General features: G+C 38.7%; 1 protein-coding gene across 3 annotated transcripts in view; it reads left to right on the top strand.

Moving 5' to 3' along the window:
• Positions 1-3,621: 3,621 nt before the first annotated feature.
• Positions 3,622-18,207, top strand: part of TFPI (tissue factor pathway inhibitor) — a 64,448-nt gene continuing 49,862 nt past the window's right edge. For all 3 annotated transcript variants that reach the window (XM_068196391.1, XM_068196392.1, XM_068196395.1), the window contains exons 1-2: positions 3,622-3,684; positions 3,920-4,029. In XM_068196391.1, coding sequence (XP_068052492.1) covers positions 3,677-3,684; positions 3,920-4,029 — 118 coding nt within the window. In that variant the 5' untranslated portion in view covers positions 3,622-3,676. The remainder of the gene's footprint in view (positions 3,685-3,919; positions 4,030-18,207) is intronic.

Genomic DNA, 18,207 nt, shown 5'->3' on the forward strand with positions numbered 1-18,207 from the left:
CACATAATTAGGAAATGCTTGGTGAATTAATAAAGATACAAACATATTTATTTCCATTATACTCTGATCAAATCATTCTGATGGTGAGCTCTGTGCATATAGAAGAGGATAAATACATTAAAAATTTATTTATTAAAAATCCTCAGTCTTTTTATTATTAAATATTTATTTTAAAATCCTCAGTCTTTTTATTATGAAATATTTATTAAAAATCCTCAGTCTTTTCCATGTGGCATTATTAGTAAATAGCCCTTACATTTTAATACCAGTCTGGGTCCCACTACAGCATTCTTTTACCTTTATTTGTACAGTAGTGTTTCTGCAAAGATATCAGCATTAAGGCACATTTCATTAGCATGACACTACATAGATTTTTCAGATTTGGAATAATGTGTGGGCTGATTGAGTTTAGTGGCTCTTAAACAATTTGGTTCTGTGATATGTCTTCTATCTAATGGAAACAAAATGACTGTTATGCTCCAGCTCAAAATGCTGGAGGCTGATAATCTTTTCTGGTTGTAATGCCATTTAGGGATTTGTTGGATACTTCTCAAGATACCCACCAGTTTTTAAGAAGCAGAATTTTAAGACTATGGACTCAATCTTGCAATTGGATTTGAAGAAAGGAAAGTGTTGGCAACTCCCTTGCTACTGCAGATATCATTAATAGTCTTCCCTGCATTTCTTTGTAGATGTTTAAAAAACACAGGAAAAATACCTTCAAATTAAACAGGAGGATTACACTGGGTGTAAATCCAGGCTGGTAACATAATTTTCAGTAAACTGATGGCCAGACTGAAAATAGTTATATTATGCCACTGGTCTCCATCAGGAAAACAGAGTGAGTGCACATTGAGTAAGATTTTATAAAGAAAATAAAATAATAAAGCTCTTAGGACTCTGTGTACTTTGCATGTACAAAACCAACCTGGATTTTTCTTTGTTTTGTTTATTCATATGTTCATACATTATTTAATACTGGGATTAACAAGAACTGATGAATCTTGTCATGCTTTTCAGAGCCTGAGTTATGGGAAGTGACACGACTGAGAGTTATACTTGTTTTATGTGGCCAACAGGCTTTATGCAGAATGCCATAATATATTTTACTCACATCTCTATAATATGACTGTAAACAAATACTTGTTATGAATGTGGTCCCTGTGAGGAGAATTTGTATGGAGTCTGTGTGTGAAGGAATATTGATTCTTGCTGGAGCTGAAAGTGAGTAGCAGGTATGGTAAATAAATCAGGAATCCATTATACCAGTGCATTACTGCCAGAAACACTTGCTTGAATTCTTTTTTTTTTTTTGAACATATGGTTATTACCATCAAGATATTTGTCTTATTGCTTATAAAGTGTTTTCCATTCCTTCACCCTTGGGAGCAGCTGCAGAGTCCCCCGGGCAGGACTTCATCTTCTGACCAGAAACAAGGCAGAGAACAGAGGTCCATGACTCTGAGCAAATTTTCTAGGATGGGGGAAATGGTGGTACCAGAAGGAAAAATAGGAATTAATTTCTTCCATCCTTCCAGAGTCTTCCTTCTGTCCTGCTCATTAAAGCAGCCAAAACCAAGGCACAAAAAGAGGCATCTGTCCCCCTGTCTGATAAAGCTGTCCACACTGCTCTATCCTTCAAAGGGCTCCTCAGGTCCTGAATATCGACTTCCTTTCTACTTTTTTGTTCTGTTTTCTTGAAAATTGTCTCTCAGTCTCACTCCCATATTTGTTCTTGTGCTGTAAGGGTACAAAATAATAAAAAGGTTTAAGCTGGGGGCTTAAGACTTGCTTTCTCAATTTTTTAGGAATTACTGCTTTTCTAAGTGTAATTCAAAACTCTTGTTCCCTGGTGGTCTTGAAAAGTCTGTGAAGATTGTTTTCTTTCCTTTGTGTAATGCTATTTTTTTCTAACCTGTCTCAAACCATGAGGTATAGCCCTTGACTCAGATCTAGTGAATTTTACTTAGCACCCGGAGCACCTGTCAGTGCTCAAGAAAGCTATTTCAGCATTTCCTGCTGTGATCTTCATCCTGTCTCCTGCTTCATATATTTACCAGCTTCGACCTACCCCCTCACACACTAACCTTCATCTTTTTTCAAAGATTTTCCTCAGCTTTTTGCTTCTCCACATACTGCTCTTCCCTCAAGGGCTCTCTGCTTCGTGCTACTCCCTCACCCAAAGGAGTTGTTGGATTTCTCACCTGATTCTTCAGCCCTTTTTGCCCAGTGAATCAGCTGGCACACTCTTTATGTTTATCACATACAGCTGTCACCCACATGCTTTTGTGAATAACTCACTGTTTCCTGCCCAAACACAGTAGTACCACCTCAACTCCTCCTGCTCACTGCAAACTCTTCTGGACTCTGCTGTGGAAACCCAAACCCTTCAGCTCTTCTTGCTGACATACCTCAGTGCCTCACCCAAACTCTGCTTCTGGAGGTAAACCACAGCTTCCCACCAAAATCTTCTCAACAATCTGAACATATTTCTATTTGTGAATATGGAAATCAAGCCTTTGTTCAAGACCAAGGAACTTGTGAACATTATCTTTTTTTGTAGACTGGACAAGAGGATGTAGGGTAAAAACAGACAAGGGAGTGAGCAAGGAAATTGTCTCCTTCATGTCATCACCAATATTTTGGGGATCACCCTGCATAGGCAGGAGAAATAATCAAGCCCAGGGTCACTGTTAAAAATGGAGGAAGCAATAAGTGCTAAAGGGATTTGAAACATGTAGTTCAAGAACTGGATGAAATTACTTCTACTGAATGGTATTTAACTACTTCTGAAATAATCCTCCACCAATCTGCTTCTAATCAGAACGTGCTTGAACAATCAAACACCCAGAGCACGTTGTGAGAATTCCACCTACATAGTGGAACCAAACCGACTGCAACTACGAACATAATGAGATGTTATTAAAGCCCCAAGAAATGTACAAAATCCAATCATCAGAGCACTTGTACCACTAACACCAGCTGTTTCTCAGGCAGTGGAGGGCTGCAGCCCACTGTGCTAAGTGGTGTCACCTGAGACGTGTTTGCGAGGGGCAGTTTGTGCCGTGGCACGGCCAGGGGCATGGGCTGTGCTGATTGGGGTGCTGGTGTCTTGTCAGGTGAGCTAATTATGGCTCAGACACTCAGGTGAAAGCAGTACCATCAGGATAAGTCACACCGAGCCAAGTCGAGAGCAGCGTGACTGCAGTTGTAGTCTTTGCTCTCTTATTCTGTAACACCTCTTTTCCACGTGTTTCAAAACAGGTTTATGCTGATATTTGACACCTTGATTCTTTGAAAAGTGACCCTTAATCCCTTGAGAAAAAGGCCTCTGGCTTTTTTTCTTTTTTTCTGTATTCCCTATGATTTGAGGGCCATCACACCCTCCAGGCAAGGCAGTGCCGGTGTGTCCGGGGATGGAGGCTGTGGAGCCTCTCCTGGCTCCCTCAGGGACGGGATCTGTCCCATCCTTCTTCCCTAAAGAAGGCAGCGCTGGGCCGGCCGGAGCCGGGGCTGCGCTGCCTCCCCGGGCTAATTGCAGTAATTAATTGTGGTAATTGATTGCAGGTGAGCTGCACACAGGGTTTATAAGGCAGGAGGAGTGGGGGCGCTGCCCATTAATCCCACAGCCGGCTCCAAAGGGGGATTCTGTCGGGGCTGCTGTGCTTAACTCCCCATGAAAAGGTTCGCTTTGTGGTTTTTGCGTGGGTTTGGGTATTTTGGGTTGTTGGGTTTGCTTGTTGCGTTTTTTTTTTTCCTTAGTTTAAGTTAGGAACGAGGGTGGCTCGCAGTCCAGCAGTCTCCTTTCCAGGTGAGCAGCGTCAAAGGGTGATTCACCGCTACTGCCATTAGCTTTTTTCTAAGGATGTGGGAAAATTAATAATTTACTCGCATGTCTTTATTTGTTGTCTTTGCCCAGTGCTGCTCATAGCTCAACACGTGCTGGTGGAGGAGCTGCTGGAGCAGCCACAGCCGATGGGAAAAGCCTGTGGAAACCACGGGACCTGGATGTGCTGTGCCCGTTTTCAGGTCAGCTTTGCGTGGAAATACGGCTTTCTGAAATACTGCAAATGTTGGCTGCAACTTACTCTGCCCTTTTTCCACCGTGACAGACTTTGCTAACTGTGTTCAGTGGTTTAGCTGATGAGGGTGGTAACTTATCAAATTCTTGAGTAATTTGGAGTTGTAGTGTCTGCTGCATCCTGATAGGAGAGAAAGCAGAACTGTGTGTGGTTTGGAATAAGTTATTAATGAAGTGATTACAAAAACAATGTTTTTGTTCTGCTTTGTACCTCATGAAAGCTATTAGCTTCTCTGAGGCAGGAGGAAGGGGAAAGAGATGTTTTCATTAGTAGCTGCCAGCATCCCAAAGTGCTCCTTGGGTATTGCAAAGCTTCTGCAATTACAATGTATGAATTGCAGCAGAGATAAGGGATGGTAGAAGCCACACAAGTTTACTCTGTGCTTCTCTAGATACCATCACAGTGTGTTATGAATAAACTGGGGTAGCAGCATCTGTTTGCCATGTATGTAAACTCCTTGAAGGTAAGAAAAAAATGCTTCTGTTTTAAGTATGAGAATACCTTTTTGTCTAGGTGTCACTACAATAAAAATAAAGAAAAATAAACAATAAACCACATGACTATCTGAACAGTTTAACAGCTTTAGATAGGCTTTGGGGACCGTTTCTAGTAAATAGAATAACTTTTGTGTTCATAAACACAGTGCTGCAACAGTCTGACCTCAGCCTGGGTCAATGGGAAATGATAGAATGAATGAAAATTTCAGTTATACTATCAGATGCAATATAAGGGGCAGTTTTATTCTCTACCTAGTCCTGAAAGGCTAGCTGTGAATACTGAGTGTGTTTAACACAACTGTGCATTGTATGCAGTTAATCATTGGAATAGAGTGAATCGTTTATTATTTTCCAAGATTGGAAGTAAAACCATTCATAGAATATTGATGAGACACTGTGTTTAAGGCTCAGGATTTTCTTTCCTGCTCAGTTTCCAAGACAGTCCATGAAAATCCCACTCCCTCCAGTCTGGCCTGTGAAAGTTACTGCTGCTTAAACTTTCTCCTGTTGGTTGTGGTTACTGATGATCAAATGATTAGATAATGACAAATTATCATTGCAGAGTTCTCATGAGTTGTGCTGGACAAAGTTGTTAAAGGATAAGTGTTGCATAGTGGTTGCTCCTTTGTCTTTACCTATTTTTCCCCCCTGTAAAAATACACACAAATTGATAAATGTGTACTTAATCACTTCTAACCAACACAGAGGCCTGAGTATGTAGACTGATCCTTTCTTTTGCTCTCCCTTGATAGAAACTTATTCAGTTAGGATGCTAGTGCTTTGTAGAACTAGGTACCAGAATTGGCCAGACTGACTAAAACATGGATTTATAGAGTAGAAAGAAAATAAATGTATGGCTTTTTAGCAGCTTTTTTCTGGCTACATTTTTTGTCTTGCTTAGATTTGGCATTTCTTGTGACAATAACTCTTCCAAGGCTTTGCAGAGAAAGGGCACATGAGCATTGGAAAGAGTTATTTGTTCACCAACAGTTACATTATTCAAGAAAAATAGGTATGTTACAGTTGGAGAGCAGAATGTTATGTGTCTTTTAAGATAATGCCATGATAATTAATATGACTAATTCAATTTTAGCCTCTTTTCTACTTCTGTGCTGTGCTGTCTTGCCAGTAAGAGGCAGGACTGTGGCTAGTAACTTGGTTTCAGAAGAGAGTTCAAATTTTAGTCTGAGACTAACACATTGGATGGGAATAAAATCTGTCTGGGTTGTAACTTAATAAATTCCATTTTTAAATTCAGTGAAATTGTTCTGTAGTGAACAGTACCTATTTTGCTCTGTAATGACTTAGTAGAATAGTTTAAGAGGATTCATTGTCTAGCAGCCTCTCCTAGAAATGTGGCCTGTTTTTCTTGCAGTTTGGTGTTCCCCTGCCTGAGTAATGAGAGTTCAACTCCCATGCCACGAATAACATTGTGAGGCAGTGTGAACTTGGGGCAAAAATGGCACAACACTTATATCTCTTAGTTAATGTGGTCTTTTTAAATAAGTACACAGTGGTTGTGTCATGTTTAGAGAGCTATTTGTACCAGCTGACAGAGGTTCTTTGATTGAGCAGCTGATGTCTATAAACAGCCTATGTGTAGGTAGAGCAGCAGGAGGGCTGATGGGAGCAGTAGGACTTGTTTTTATTGCTGATCATAGTCATGTAGTGACTCTGGAGTGTGGGGGTGTGCAGAAAAGGTAGATGATGAGAGTTCCATGATATTTCTGAAAGCAGTAAGGGAGAAAAAAAACCTCAAAAACCCACAGGGTTAGTTGCTATGCAAGAGGGAACAAGAAGATGAGAAAGGCAATTTTGCTGGTCATTTTCAGCTGCAATTGTACTTAAAACACAGGTGTTTGTTTTTAAAGGTTTTTATAGTGGCAGATGAGGTCATGCAACTTTGAGAATTAGGTGTTAGCTAAAGGTAAATGGGGAATTTAGATGTGCTGTGAAAGAAGGAAACTGAAAGTGATGCTGCTGCAGCCTCACTAGGTGATCCTCTCCCTTTTGTCAGAGCAAGACTGTTGATTATCCTTACTGAGGTCGGTGAGTTGAGTGAGGACAGCAGGGTGCATGTGATTGCTGGCAACGACAGGAAAAAGCAGGGTGTGGGAGGCTGGGAGATGTAGGAGGATGTCCACCTTTTGGACACAGGGAGTTTTTAGACTGATAAGCATTGGAGCTGTGAAGTGCAGCATCCCCTCAAGAAAATACGTATTGCATTGTTAGGAGAAGGAAAAGGCAAGTTGCTCCCCAAAGGAAGAGAAACCAGGCACGGTAAGGCAGGCAAGGGAAGGGACAGTCCCACATTCCTGCCACTTGTAGGCAGGTTCAGAGGCCATTGAAAAAGTAAGTAGTCAATGAGATATCCTGTCTGAGCTGTTGGCAGTAAGAATTTCACAAATGAGATCGCTGTATCTTTTATAACGTGAAAAACAAGAGTTTAGATAAAGCGTCAACTTCAGTGCTGATGGCTCAAATCTGGTTGCAGTTACTCTTGTTTCCCTTCAGCTTCTCAGCTTAATGGCTACAGATGTGTCAGATGTTTTCTTTTTCCACCCTAAATGTATCTGGAAGTACAAAAGGTAGTCCCCTGTCAGAGACTGTGTACACAGAATGGGCCAAATGAGGAGTTTTGACATTTCACTTTTTAGGGTGGACTTGGAATGCAGCTGCCGACTCGGAGTTGGCTTATTGCTAAACTGATAAAACACATTATTGAGCCAGGTTTCCAGCCCGGCGTGGAATGGTTTGGGTTAGAAGAGAAAGATCACCCAGTGGCCACTCCCCTGCCATGAGGATCTTTTACCCTGTGTGGGTAGGTATGACCACACCACCCACCAGGTCACTGTGATTACTCTACTTCAAGTGGAGCAGCCTTGAAATATGCCTGTTGTAAAATGAACCTGTCAAGTTCAGCTGCAACTCTGAGTCAGTAGGATTTAGAATTTTCTTTTTAATAATTTTGTCTTAGATTTTCTGATTCTAGAGACAATATTGAGCTGCAATCTCAATGCAAATACATCATTGCAAATGCCTGCATTTGGATATGTTGCTGTCTGCCTATGGAATGATTGATCTGTGTCACAGCATTCAGTAGCACTATACTTGAAAGTTTTGAAGTCCTTTCCTTAAAAACTTGAATTAATCAAAGTGTTGCCAAATAATGCTCCCTTATCTAATCTAATGACTTATTCATGTTTGCTTAAGTACTCCCTGTGTAATCCACCTACTTAATAGAGATATAATTAAGTATAATTTTAAGCATTGACCACAATGTCTGATTTATGCTGTCTACTTTTTGCTGGGGGAGATTAAAACTACTTATTCCAAGGAATTCCACTTTTTTGCAGCTTCTTTAAACAACTTAAATCAGTTTTAGACTCACTTCTATGTTTAAAGAACTTTGCAAAAGATCAGAAAACAGATGACAAATGTTGCTTCTCTTGTTTTCAACAGGAATTAGTTTTCCCTACTAATACCAATTTGTAATCCAATTTTTCCTACTAAAATATGACCCAAGTCTGGGAAGACATTAGGAAGCAAAATTGAAGACTAACAATGACCTCTAATTCAAAAAGAGCTCTGAGGAGGGGTGGACAAATGTAGGCCAGGATTTTCCAAAGGAAATAACTGAGTTGTTCATCCTGTGCAGGCTTGCAACTTTCTTCAGTGAGATAGCCTGGACAAAACTGATATTTTTTTTTATATTTTCATTTTTAAAAATTAGGCCTGAAGATAATGATTATATCCTTGTATGTCTAGAACAAGGGTCTGCCTTAGCTGTGAAGCAGCAGAATGGTCTCTGTGGATTTCATATCTTATTTTCAACCTGCCTGTGTGTGCTGCACTGCTTTACTGCATCAGAGTCATCCTACACTGAGTTTAAACTTCCAAATTAGCTGGAATGCCTGGAAAATGGTGGGGGGGAAAAGAAAAAAATGGATTGCATCTTCATCAAAAGAGTGTGCTGAGTGAAAGGATGACGTACATCTTGTGGTGATGCACACCTCTACTTCCTATGCAAGCTACTATTGTTTGTTTTCTGAAAGTAGCTTAAATTGGCAACTAAAGGAATGCAAGAGTAAATAAACATCCATCTTCATACTGATTTTAGAATTTTTTTCCATTCTTTTAGGAACTTAATGTATTGGTCTTATTTTTTTTTCCTCTTTTTGAGAGAAAAATTGAGGGGATAGACTTGAGAGGTGAGCGTAGCTTTCTTTGTTTTGTGGGTTTTGCAATGAACAGAGGAAAAAGTCACTTCTGTGGCTTGCAGTTTATGGTGCAAGATGAAGGAAAGGCAGTTTGGTGTTCTGCATGTTTTGACTTTTAAAATACACAGAGATGTATTCAGGGACTAAGTTGTTTCTTAACTTTCATGTTTTATGTCATTCACTTGTTTTATGTGATGTGCATGAACTTTTGTTCAAAAACTTCGTAAGCATTTAATTATCTATACAAATTTTTGATGCCACATTTTTTCTGTACACTATATTTTAAAAATTATAGAAATTATAAATTTGTTACTGTAACTTGTTTCCTCAATATTCATATTTTACAAGGCTGAATATAATTTGGAAATTGTTGGGTTTTAGCATTACAGGAAATGGCTCAAGCCATGACTTTTACCATAAACTGTTTGTAATCATTAGCACTTCAGTTTCTCTATAAATAAGCACCAGTGTCGAATTATGTATTTTTTGAAACCAGAAAGTATGGATTCCTCTGGTGCTTATTATCATGTTACCACATGTTAATTATGCCTGGAAATTTTTTTTCCTTTATATGTTTGTGGAGAAGCCAGTTAGTTCTGCTTCATTTCAGCAAACTGAGCTGATGCCCAGACAACTATTAATTAGTAGCTTCATTGTTATTATTTATACTGAATGGCAAAATTTGTGATTATCGGGGTGAACTGTGCAACGGCCAAACATGTTCATGTATCTTTTTTTTTCTAGTTATGCCATGGTCAGGGCAGCTATGTGCTCATAGGCCCTGTTGTTTTTATTGGGTATTTCCATCAATTTAAAAACATAGCCTCATTTTTGCGACTGCAGTCTTGGCCATAAGGTACCATGACCATGTGAGGGAAATCTGTTCTGATAAGTACCTGAGGAAAACACCAATAATGCACTCAAATTGTAATTCAGCTGTGTTTCCCTGGGGTAAATCTGCACCGCCAGGTATAAAACCCATTTTAGTGGGTATCTGTGCTACAGTTCCTTTGTGGTTGTTGCTTTTTTAAGGAACAGTTGTATTGCAGCACCACCTATAGGTATTTAAAGGAAAGCTATTTAGATCCATGACAGGATTCACAAATGGGTTCTGCATTAATTGAAAGCGAGGTTGTTTTTACAATTGCATAGCTGCTCTTACAAACACTTGATCTTTCACCTTGGTTCAAAAATGTAGTAACATGCTATGTAATATATATGAAATATGGTATAACATTACATTTGTTTTATTGAAGGAATGTTTAGTATGAAACTGCATGATCAGAGAGCATGGCAGGAAGCTTCATGAGATGCAGTTTTCACAAACAGTGCAAGTTTTGCATGTTTGGCCTCTGACTGTCACAAAGGAGTGGGAGAAAAATTGAAGGTTTTCAATAATGTTGAACTTTCTCTGGATTCATAGGTGGGTTTTCCATACTTCAGGAAGTGTTTTTATTGATTAAAACCACAGAATCTGCCTTTACCCTTAAACTTAATCAAACATGAGTAAGATTTATAAGTGCCTGGTACATTTTTTGATCCAATGTGTCCTTTACATGGAATGATTCATGTTTTTGAATAGGTAAAGAGTGACAAAATTACTGGCCTTTTGAAAGAGAGAAGATATGAGATATAACCTGAGTTCTTAGGTTGTCTGGTTTGCCTAGAAAAAATACCTCAGAAGTCACAAATGTGTGAGATCTCTGAATGCAAAATTGTCCATTATGCCAGTGCCCACTGAATTTCAATTTATTATTTTATGCAGTACCTTAAATTTACATATACCTTAAACAAAGGGCTTTTGTTAGGTTTTATGGGGGTTTTTGTGTGTAGTGGGCTTTTTGTTTTGTTCAGGGTGGATTTTTGTTTTTTTTTTTTTTTTTTTAATTGTAAGCCAGAATGTCTCAGATAAGCCATACAAAATATATGCTTAAACAAGAAGCCTTAAAATATGTTGCTAGGCCTAAGGTAAAAACTGTTCAACAGGAATAAATGTTGTATTGTCCTGGAGGGGAAAACATCTGATTGGAGGGGAAAGTGGCAACATCTTACACTTTGCTTCACTGAATCTTTAGAAATTATACTGTGCTGCAGCTTTAATATTGCAACAAATATTCAATAGCAGAGTGTATGGCATGCAGCTCTCTCTTTAGAGTTGTTGACCCTTGCACTGGATGTACTCAAGAGGTAGAAATGTGTTAAGGGCTCTTCTGGGACTGCCTGCGTTTTCCAGGCTAGGAACACTAGTGGATTTATGTTCATCCAGTAATCATTGCTGCACTGCCAGAGTTTAAACACAGCCTGAATTTCAGAGCTAGAATGGTTGGCAAATATAGCTCAGTAATGCCTTCTGCACAGCATTTGGAAATCCTGTACTCCAGCCCATTGCAGGCACTTCCCTGTCTCTCTTGTTATTTATATTTACATGGAGTAAGCAGTGCCAAACGGGGCCAGATGGAAGAAACTGTCAATCCCTTTGTGGACAGGAGGCTGAAAAGAGTGGAGTTTTTCTCATTATTTTGTCAGCAGCGTGAGGAAATAAGTGAAGGGCAAGTAGTTCTGCCTAAATGGAGAGTATTTATTGCATGAGCTGTAATTTTCTCTTTTGCTGTACAGAGGTATTGCTTGCTGTGTCTGTACGTTTTTCTGCATAAATGGCTAATAACAGCTGCAGGTGCAATTCAGTTTATAGAGTGAAGGCCTGTGCCTTGGGGTTTATTGATAAATGCAGCAGGGGTGGCCTTTGAGTTTACTTTGGGCTTTCCAGCTTGTATTCCTGAAGGTGAAATTGTTGACCAAATTTCTCTACCCATCTACATAACAAATACAGGCAGCCATTTCCTTGTCATCCCCAGCCTCTGTCAGTTCATTTTTGGTTTGACCACACACAGATAATCAAGAGATTTCTTTGTTTTTCCAACCCATTCTGGACAGATGTCAGTAGTAGCACTGGTCACCTTAATATTAAGAAAAGCAAGAAAACAAAACCAAAATCCCTGCAAAATTAAACACAACTCTTAAAACAATGAGCTGCAGCAAAGGAAATTATTCCTTTTTTTTTTTTTTGGTTTTTTTTTACTGAAAAAGCTAAAGGTGCAATTATGCTCACCTCATGGAAATTACTTTTTACACAGAAAAAGTCATAAGGCTGCCAAACTCTGGTAATATATTTCTCCTTTTGCCCAGAAAGATCCAGTGCAACAAGCTGTGTGATTTAAATGAGTAAGGGATTTAAACAAAGACTTCAAGGTAGTAAGTAAGGTAATTCAGGTGGGAGAGACACTGTTTATCCTAAAACAATCAGTCAAAAAGAAGAATTTTTGCATGAATGAAGGTGGATGGGAATAAAGAAGGATGAATAAAATTCTGGGTGATCACAATTGGACATATATTGTAGGTCATCTGCTACTCTGGAAGCTGGATATTGCCCCATTCAAGAACACTATTCAGCACACAAACAAAAAAGCAGCTCTTGCATTACTACTAGATTTTCATTTTGGTCTTTGGTAGTAGGGCAAAATTGGATTTATTGAAATTGAAACCAGCTTTATGGGAAAGGCACTGCAAGTTGCTCTTTTTCAGCACCAACTATTACAAAAAGGACTCAATTTTCACAGGGAAATAGATGCAGCAGACCTCATACCCAGCTCTTCAAGGAAATGAACCTTCCTGGCAGCCTGCTTTTCATGCAGAATGTTTCTCTAGCCAAGATATAAGCAGGAATCATATCTGGCTTTTGTATCAGCAGATAGAGATACCTTAATGAAACTTGACAAAGACTACTTGCTTTGCTACTTTTGTGCTGTTTATTGGTTTGAAATAATTTGTTTTCCAGTGGAGCAGGTTTCAGCATAAACACAACTGCTTCCAAAATGAGAGGAGCAGTTAAACAGCAGTATTTCTCTTATGAGCCACTGAAACTCTTCATAACTCTACAGAAAAGCAAAGCCAGACTGCAGTGACTTCTTTCCGTGCTATATAGTTGCAAGTTCAGTGGAAAAGTTTCTAAAGTCAGGCCCTTCCTTGACCTGTCTTATTATTTTATGGGTGTTGGGGATACCCTTCTTTTAAAAGTTTGTCAGACTTTTATAGAAAAGCAGCTTTTGCTGGAGTGAAGAGAGAAAATAGAGTGGGCCTGTGTTCTGTGAATGAACTCCACAAAGAGAGAAGTCTGCAAAGGAATTTAAAGGCTAGGAATGGATATTGTGTGTCCATTATGCCAAGTTCATGGATTGGTTTCTTCTGTCCAGTGTCTCAATGTTTTAATCCTTCTTTGCCTGCATCAAAGAAAATTACTAAATAAGTTGTCAGATCCTGTTTGTGCAAGGGCTGGTGTAGGACAGACGGGTTTATTTTGGAATAACTTCAATTATTTCCAGCTACAGAATGCTTTTAAGTGAGCAACAGGCCATCTTTATGTATTTTTTGATTCTGCAATCATTGCTGATTTTTAATAATGTCTATTGCTTCCACCTAAGAAAGTCATTAGGTCACCTCTTCATTTATAGCTTGTAATGCTGTATTATAATTGATTTATTTTTTTACGTTGTGTGCTTTGAAGGTACTTGGTATATAACTGAGGTAACAAAATCTGTATAAGTTTTTGGGTTTGTTTGTGTTCTTGATAAACTAATTTTACTGTGAGCCTCAAGCCCTAACAAAGAATGTGATAAGTATATTAATATTTCAATTAAGGTTTAAAATGGTATTAGCCCATTCCAAGTAATTCATCAAGGTTGCTCTGTGTGAAAATAAGGTAGAAGGAAACAGTAGTTGTGACAAAGTACTGATGAAAAGCTCTAAGAAGATGTTATCAAGAAAATAAGATGACCAGGCACAATTATTTTACATTGCAATGGTGAAAGAATGTCATAAAATTATGATGTTTGTATTGTACTTTCACTAAAGGCATGCATTGCCTTAAATACAGTGCCCAGTTTATTTACTGTCAATCAAGTAGGGTACAAGAGGGAAATCAATAAGATTAAGGAGGAAAATATTTCCCAAAAAAAAATCAGAAAGAGAAGTTCATTGAGTTTAGACAGGTTACAAAGAGCAGAGCAAGAACATACTGAATGAGTGTGATTTAGAGAGTCACTGGAGGATTTTCCTTTGCTGTTTCATGTCAGAGAAGGCTGTAAGTACACCCTCAGAGAGAAAAGGATGACAAATTTTATTTCCAAGTAAAACAAAATTATAAAAGTTACGAAGGTCATTCAGAGAAAACACTTTAAAAAAAAAAAAGGCAGAGGAGTGTGTGGACCACAAAGCCCTGTGTATCTGGTTAAGGCAGGTACCACACTGCAGGCAGAGGTGCTGCTGGCAGGGCAGCAATTTTGGTTCTCCTGATCTATATGTGTATCAGAAAAGGAAGGTCTCTAGCACAGCTGGCTTCAAACTGAGCAGAAGCAGTAGCTGGATTTAAAAATGCTCTGAGCATTTTCTTCTCCAGCAGGAGAAGCTCAGATCACGTGAGTTGTAGTGATTGTGTAAGGAGTAAGGACACAAAAGCTGACCAGGCAAATGTGTAATGCTGTGGCAGGAGCTGAATGAATGAAATCAATGGAGTGAGCCAGCCTTCAGCTGCAGAAGGCAACCTGTCTCATGTTTTTTGTCCCCATTCCATAGTCACTCTAACTCTGCTCCATTGCTGACAGCAAATGCTGTCTGTCCATGTCAGACACCTGCCCAAAGAGGCAGGAGGTGGCTGCACTACATTTTCTGTGCCAGTTCCCATTCTTTTCCATCTTAGAATGATATTTTTTTTCCCCTTTCTCACCCTAGCTTTAGGCCTAGGCAGGCAGGATGTGAAAGGACGCTGTTATTGCAAAGTGATTATTAACTTTTTAGAGACATGCACTCATTCAGCTTCCATTTCAGTTTAAGAGTCCTGATCACTTTTTTGCTACTAAATATCTCATCATCTTTCTGTCATGTAGTGTGACTCTGTTGTTTGTAACTGATGCCAGTCTTTCACCCAAAGTTGGCCAAGAGATATTTGTCCTGCTGACTTCATCTGCTCTGGCAATTTCCATTTTTATCTCTATGGTCATACCTGGATTTCTACATTTTCTAGTCCTACCAGTAAATTCAGGCAGAGAGGCAGAAGGACACCTGATTTTCAGTAGCTTTGTTGGAACTCCTAGTGATTTCTAAAGACTGTTCATCACCTATTGCTAGAAATCTAATTATAAAAAAAGCCCCAAATATGGAAAATGTCTCACATGGTTTTAGTAATATCACATAATGCTGAAGCAAGAGGAAGCCTCAGGTACTTGATACACTTTCTCCTGCTACAGCTTTATGCAGTAAGTGTGGCCCATGCCAGAGAGCAATGGCTGTTTGTTGCTGCAGACAAATCATCCTTTCAAATAATGAATACCTAACTGGAGAAAGCACTTGGAATTCTGGATAGATTATAATTTCCTGGAGCTGAACTACAAGTTCATAAGAAGGTTTGAAAGGAGTAAAGACTCTTGAGCGTTGTATAAGCAATAACATCTTGCAGATTTTTATCTAATTACTGAGATGAGTTTTATATTTAATGATTTTTCATGTTTTTTAAGCAGTTTCAGAATTTTATTCTGCTGTGGCAGGTGAGAGCCCAGACTTTTCATGTTCCCACTTTATATGTCACCCAATAAAATGGGTGAAATGAAAAGGAGACTAGCAAGAAGAGTACTTGCCTGAGACCATTTTTTTTCTTTTAAGTAATTAGCCCTAAATGATAACTGGCACTTCTGGTATATGTCTTCAGGTTCTGGCTTTCTGCATAGATTTTTGTTTGTAGCTTTCCACTGATATATTCCCAGGGAAAATTAACCTTTATTGGATTGACATTTTGTGATTGAAAGCTGTTTCGTGGTAAATCATCACTATTTGTACAGCCTACCCACATCTACAGGATGTCTTGCTTCTCAAATCCATATAAAATATTTTAGATGGTTCTTAATCAGTATATAAACATGATTTAATAGCCTTGCAGAGAAGGAAGTTTGAGACAGCTTCTATTTCTTATAAAGAAAAGCATTAATAAGATTACAGTGCAGAGCAGCTGTACAAAGCTTTCATCTTGATACATAAAGTGCAAGTTTCTTTTTCATATTTCTTCTTCTAAATTCTTTTAGAGGCTTTATTTCTTTTTGCAGTAAGCCCTTTAACTGTACTTGCATTAAGACATACTGCAGTAGCTGAAGTCGAAGAAGGAATGTTTATAGAATATAGCATCTTATCATTTAGCAGTTTAATAATTTCAGGTTTCTACTGGCAAATCTGTAATCACTACACAGTTTTAATCTTTATAGATTTCCTTTTTTGTGCTTCTATGGAATCTGCACCAAAGTGAAAGTTACAAAAGACATGAATACATTTCTGTCTTCCTTTAGCTGAGCTTTTTAATAACCCTTTATACCTCATTCCAGTCGGGGTAAAATATCTGACTATAAGTTGGTCTGTTTGGTTGTGTGGGATATCAGCTGCATTTTGCCAATTAACTGTGGAGCAGAATTCACTCCATCACAGGGTAGCCATTCAGGGGACATTATTTGGGACCTTATTAAGCTGAATTAGTCCAAAATCCCTAGTTCAGGCTGTACTGCTGGTTGAGCAGCTGGCCTCTGAGGTACCTTTACTCCAGCACATAGAGAAAATGCAGCAAAATGGCCTAGTTATGTTATTTTGTAGATAGCACACATCTCTGGCTCTGTGATGTATATTTGGCAGATTGGTTTGAAAAATTATTGGGCTTTAGACAGTGGCCCTCACATTACCCCTGGCAAAATTAATTAGCAACTGGACATTCTCTGAGGAGGAAATTAGTGAATAAACAAGAGAAATGAAATAATTTTAATTCTAAATCAAATTTTTGTTGTCATTGTGCTCCTCCTACACCTTGGCAAGAAATTTCTGGTAGCTGGATTCACATCAAGGCAGCTCTTTTTGGGGACCAGGAGCAGGATATTCTTTTTAGGAATAAGATGCATATGGTGAAGATAATCGGGTATCAGGTGTATTTCTCAACCTACGTTGGGCTATCTTTGTTCTCTCAAGTCTTTAAATTAAAGGTTATGTTCAACAGTAGAGAGTTCTAAGAACAAATCCTCTCCTTTAATGTGCAGCCTTCAGTGCTCTTCCCATGTCCCACTTGCAGTTTCTTCCGGGGCTTAGGCCTGTCTGTCCTTCCTTCCAAGCTGGATTTGGTGGGTGAGACACCAAATGTGTTCCCAGGGAACAGAGCATCTCTGGACCTTCTCATCTCAGGGGTTAGAATTATTACTTTTATTTTCAAAATTTAATTTTTCCTTTCCATGCTTAGGTCCTTTTGCACCATTGCCAAATTATGAGAGGTATTTGGATAAAGTAGGATCTTCCTGCTGATTTGTCTGAGCAAAAATGAAAAAAGTAACTCAAATGTCTTTTAAAGAAATAACTTTCCAAGGTTTTTAGTTGAAAATAAAAGCTTTGCTTTTTTCTCTTAACTTAACTTAACTTCCAAATTCCAGTGACAGTGCAAGTAAACACTGACATTACTAGCATGGGTTACATTTTAGTATGAAAATTGCATTGCAGACACATAAATTGAAACTTCAAAGGTTAAAACTTTGTAACCACGAACTTTTCAGCTGAACTCTGTAAAATAAGGACAAAAAGCAAACTATCCAAATAGTACATTGTATTGATGTGAGCTGGAAGATTTTTTTTCTGGATTTTTGACAGGCTTTGCATTTCCTGAAGAACTACCTTTATTCCAGTTCCAAATATTCCAGGTTAATTTACAAGCATGTTTTTATCTCTAAGCTATAAATTCTGTATTTGCTTAGACTTTTAGAACTTTATTTTTTGTGATTTTGGCAGTCTAATGGAAAACTACTGCCTCAACAGTCAGAATTATCATGTTCAAATACAAAACCCTCCCACTCTCCTCAAAAAATTCCAGATATGGCTGCCCAAGTGTTTTCTTGTCCCATTGTCTTACAGTTGACTTTTAAACTATAATTAAACATTAGTGCTACACTGTCCTGATCTCTTAGGGAGTGTTGGTGTTACTTGCTGATGTGCTCCAGTCAAATCAGTTAAGTGTACTGTATGATCTGTTCTGAAATTAAAGCTATAACAGGGATTGGTGCTCCACTGGCACCAATTGAAGCATGTGGCATATTTAAGTGGGTTATGCATTTCAGTATCAACTGTGGGGAATATGAATAAACAGACTTTAAGTTCTCTGTCTCTAATGGTTGCAAAGAGGAGGACAGAAGGGTTTGTTCTTCCTAGTCAAGCACTACAGGCAGTAGAAAGGGAAATTGTCAGGCCTATAGAAGGAATTGACCCTTTTATGGCAGTGAAAAAGACTGGTGCCAGTTAATATGAGAAAACATCACTGGCAGAACTTTGTGCTTTGTAGGAAGTGAT

The sequence above is a fragment of the Anomalospiza imberbis genome, chromosome 7 (genome assembly GCF_031753505.1).
Source record: "Anomalospiza imberbis isolate Cuckoo-Finch-1a 21T00152 chromosome 7, ASM3175350v1, whole genome shotgun sequence".
NCBI lineage: Eukaryota > Metazoa > Chordata > Aves > Passeriformes > Viduidae > Anomalospiza > Anomalospiza imberbis.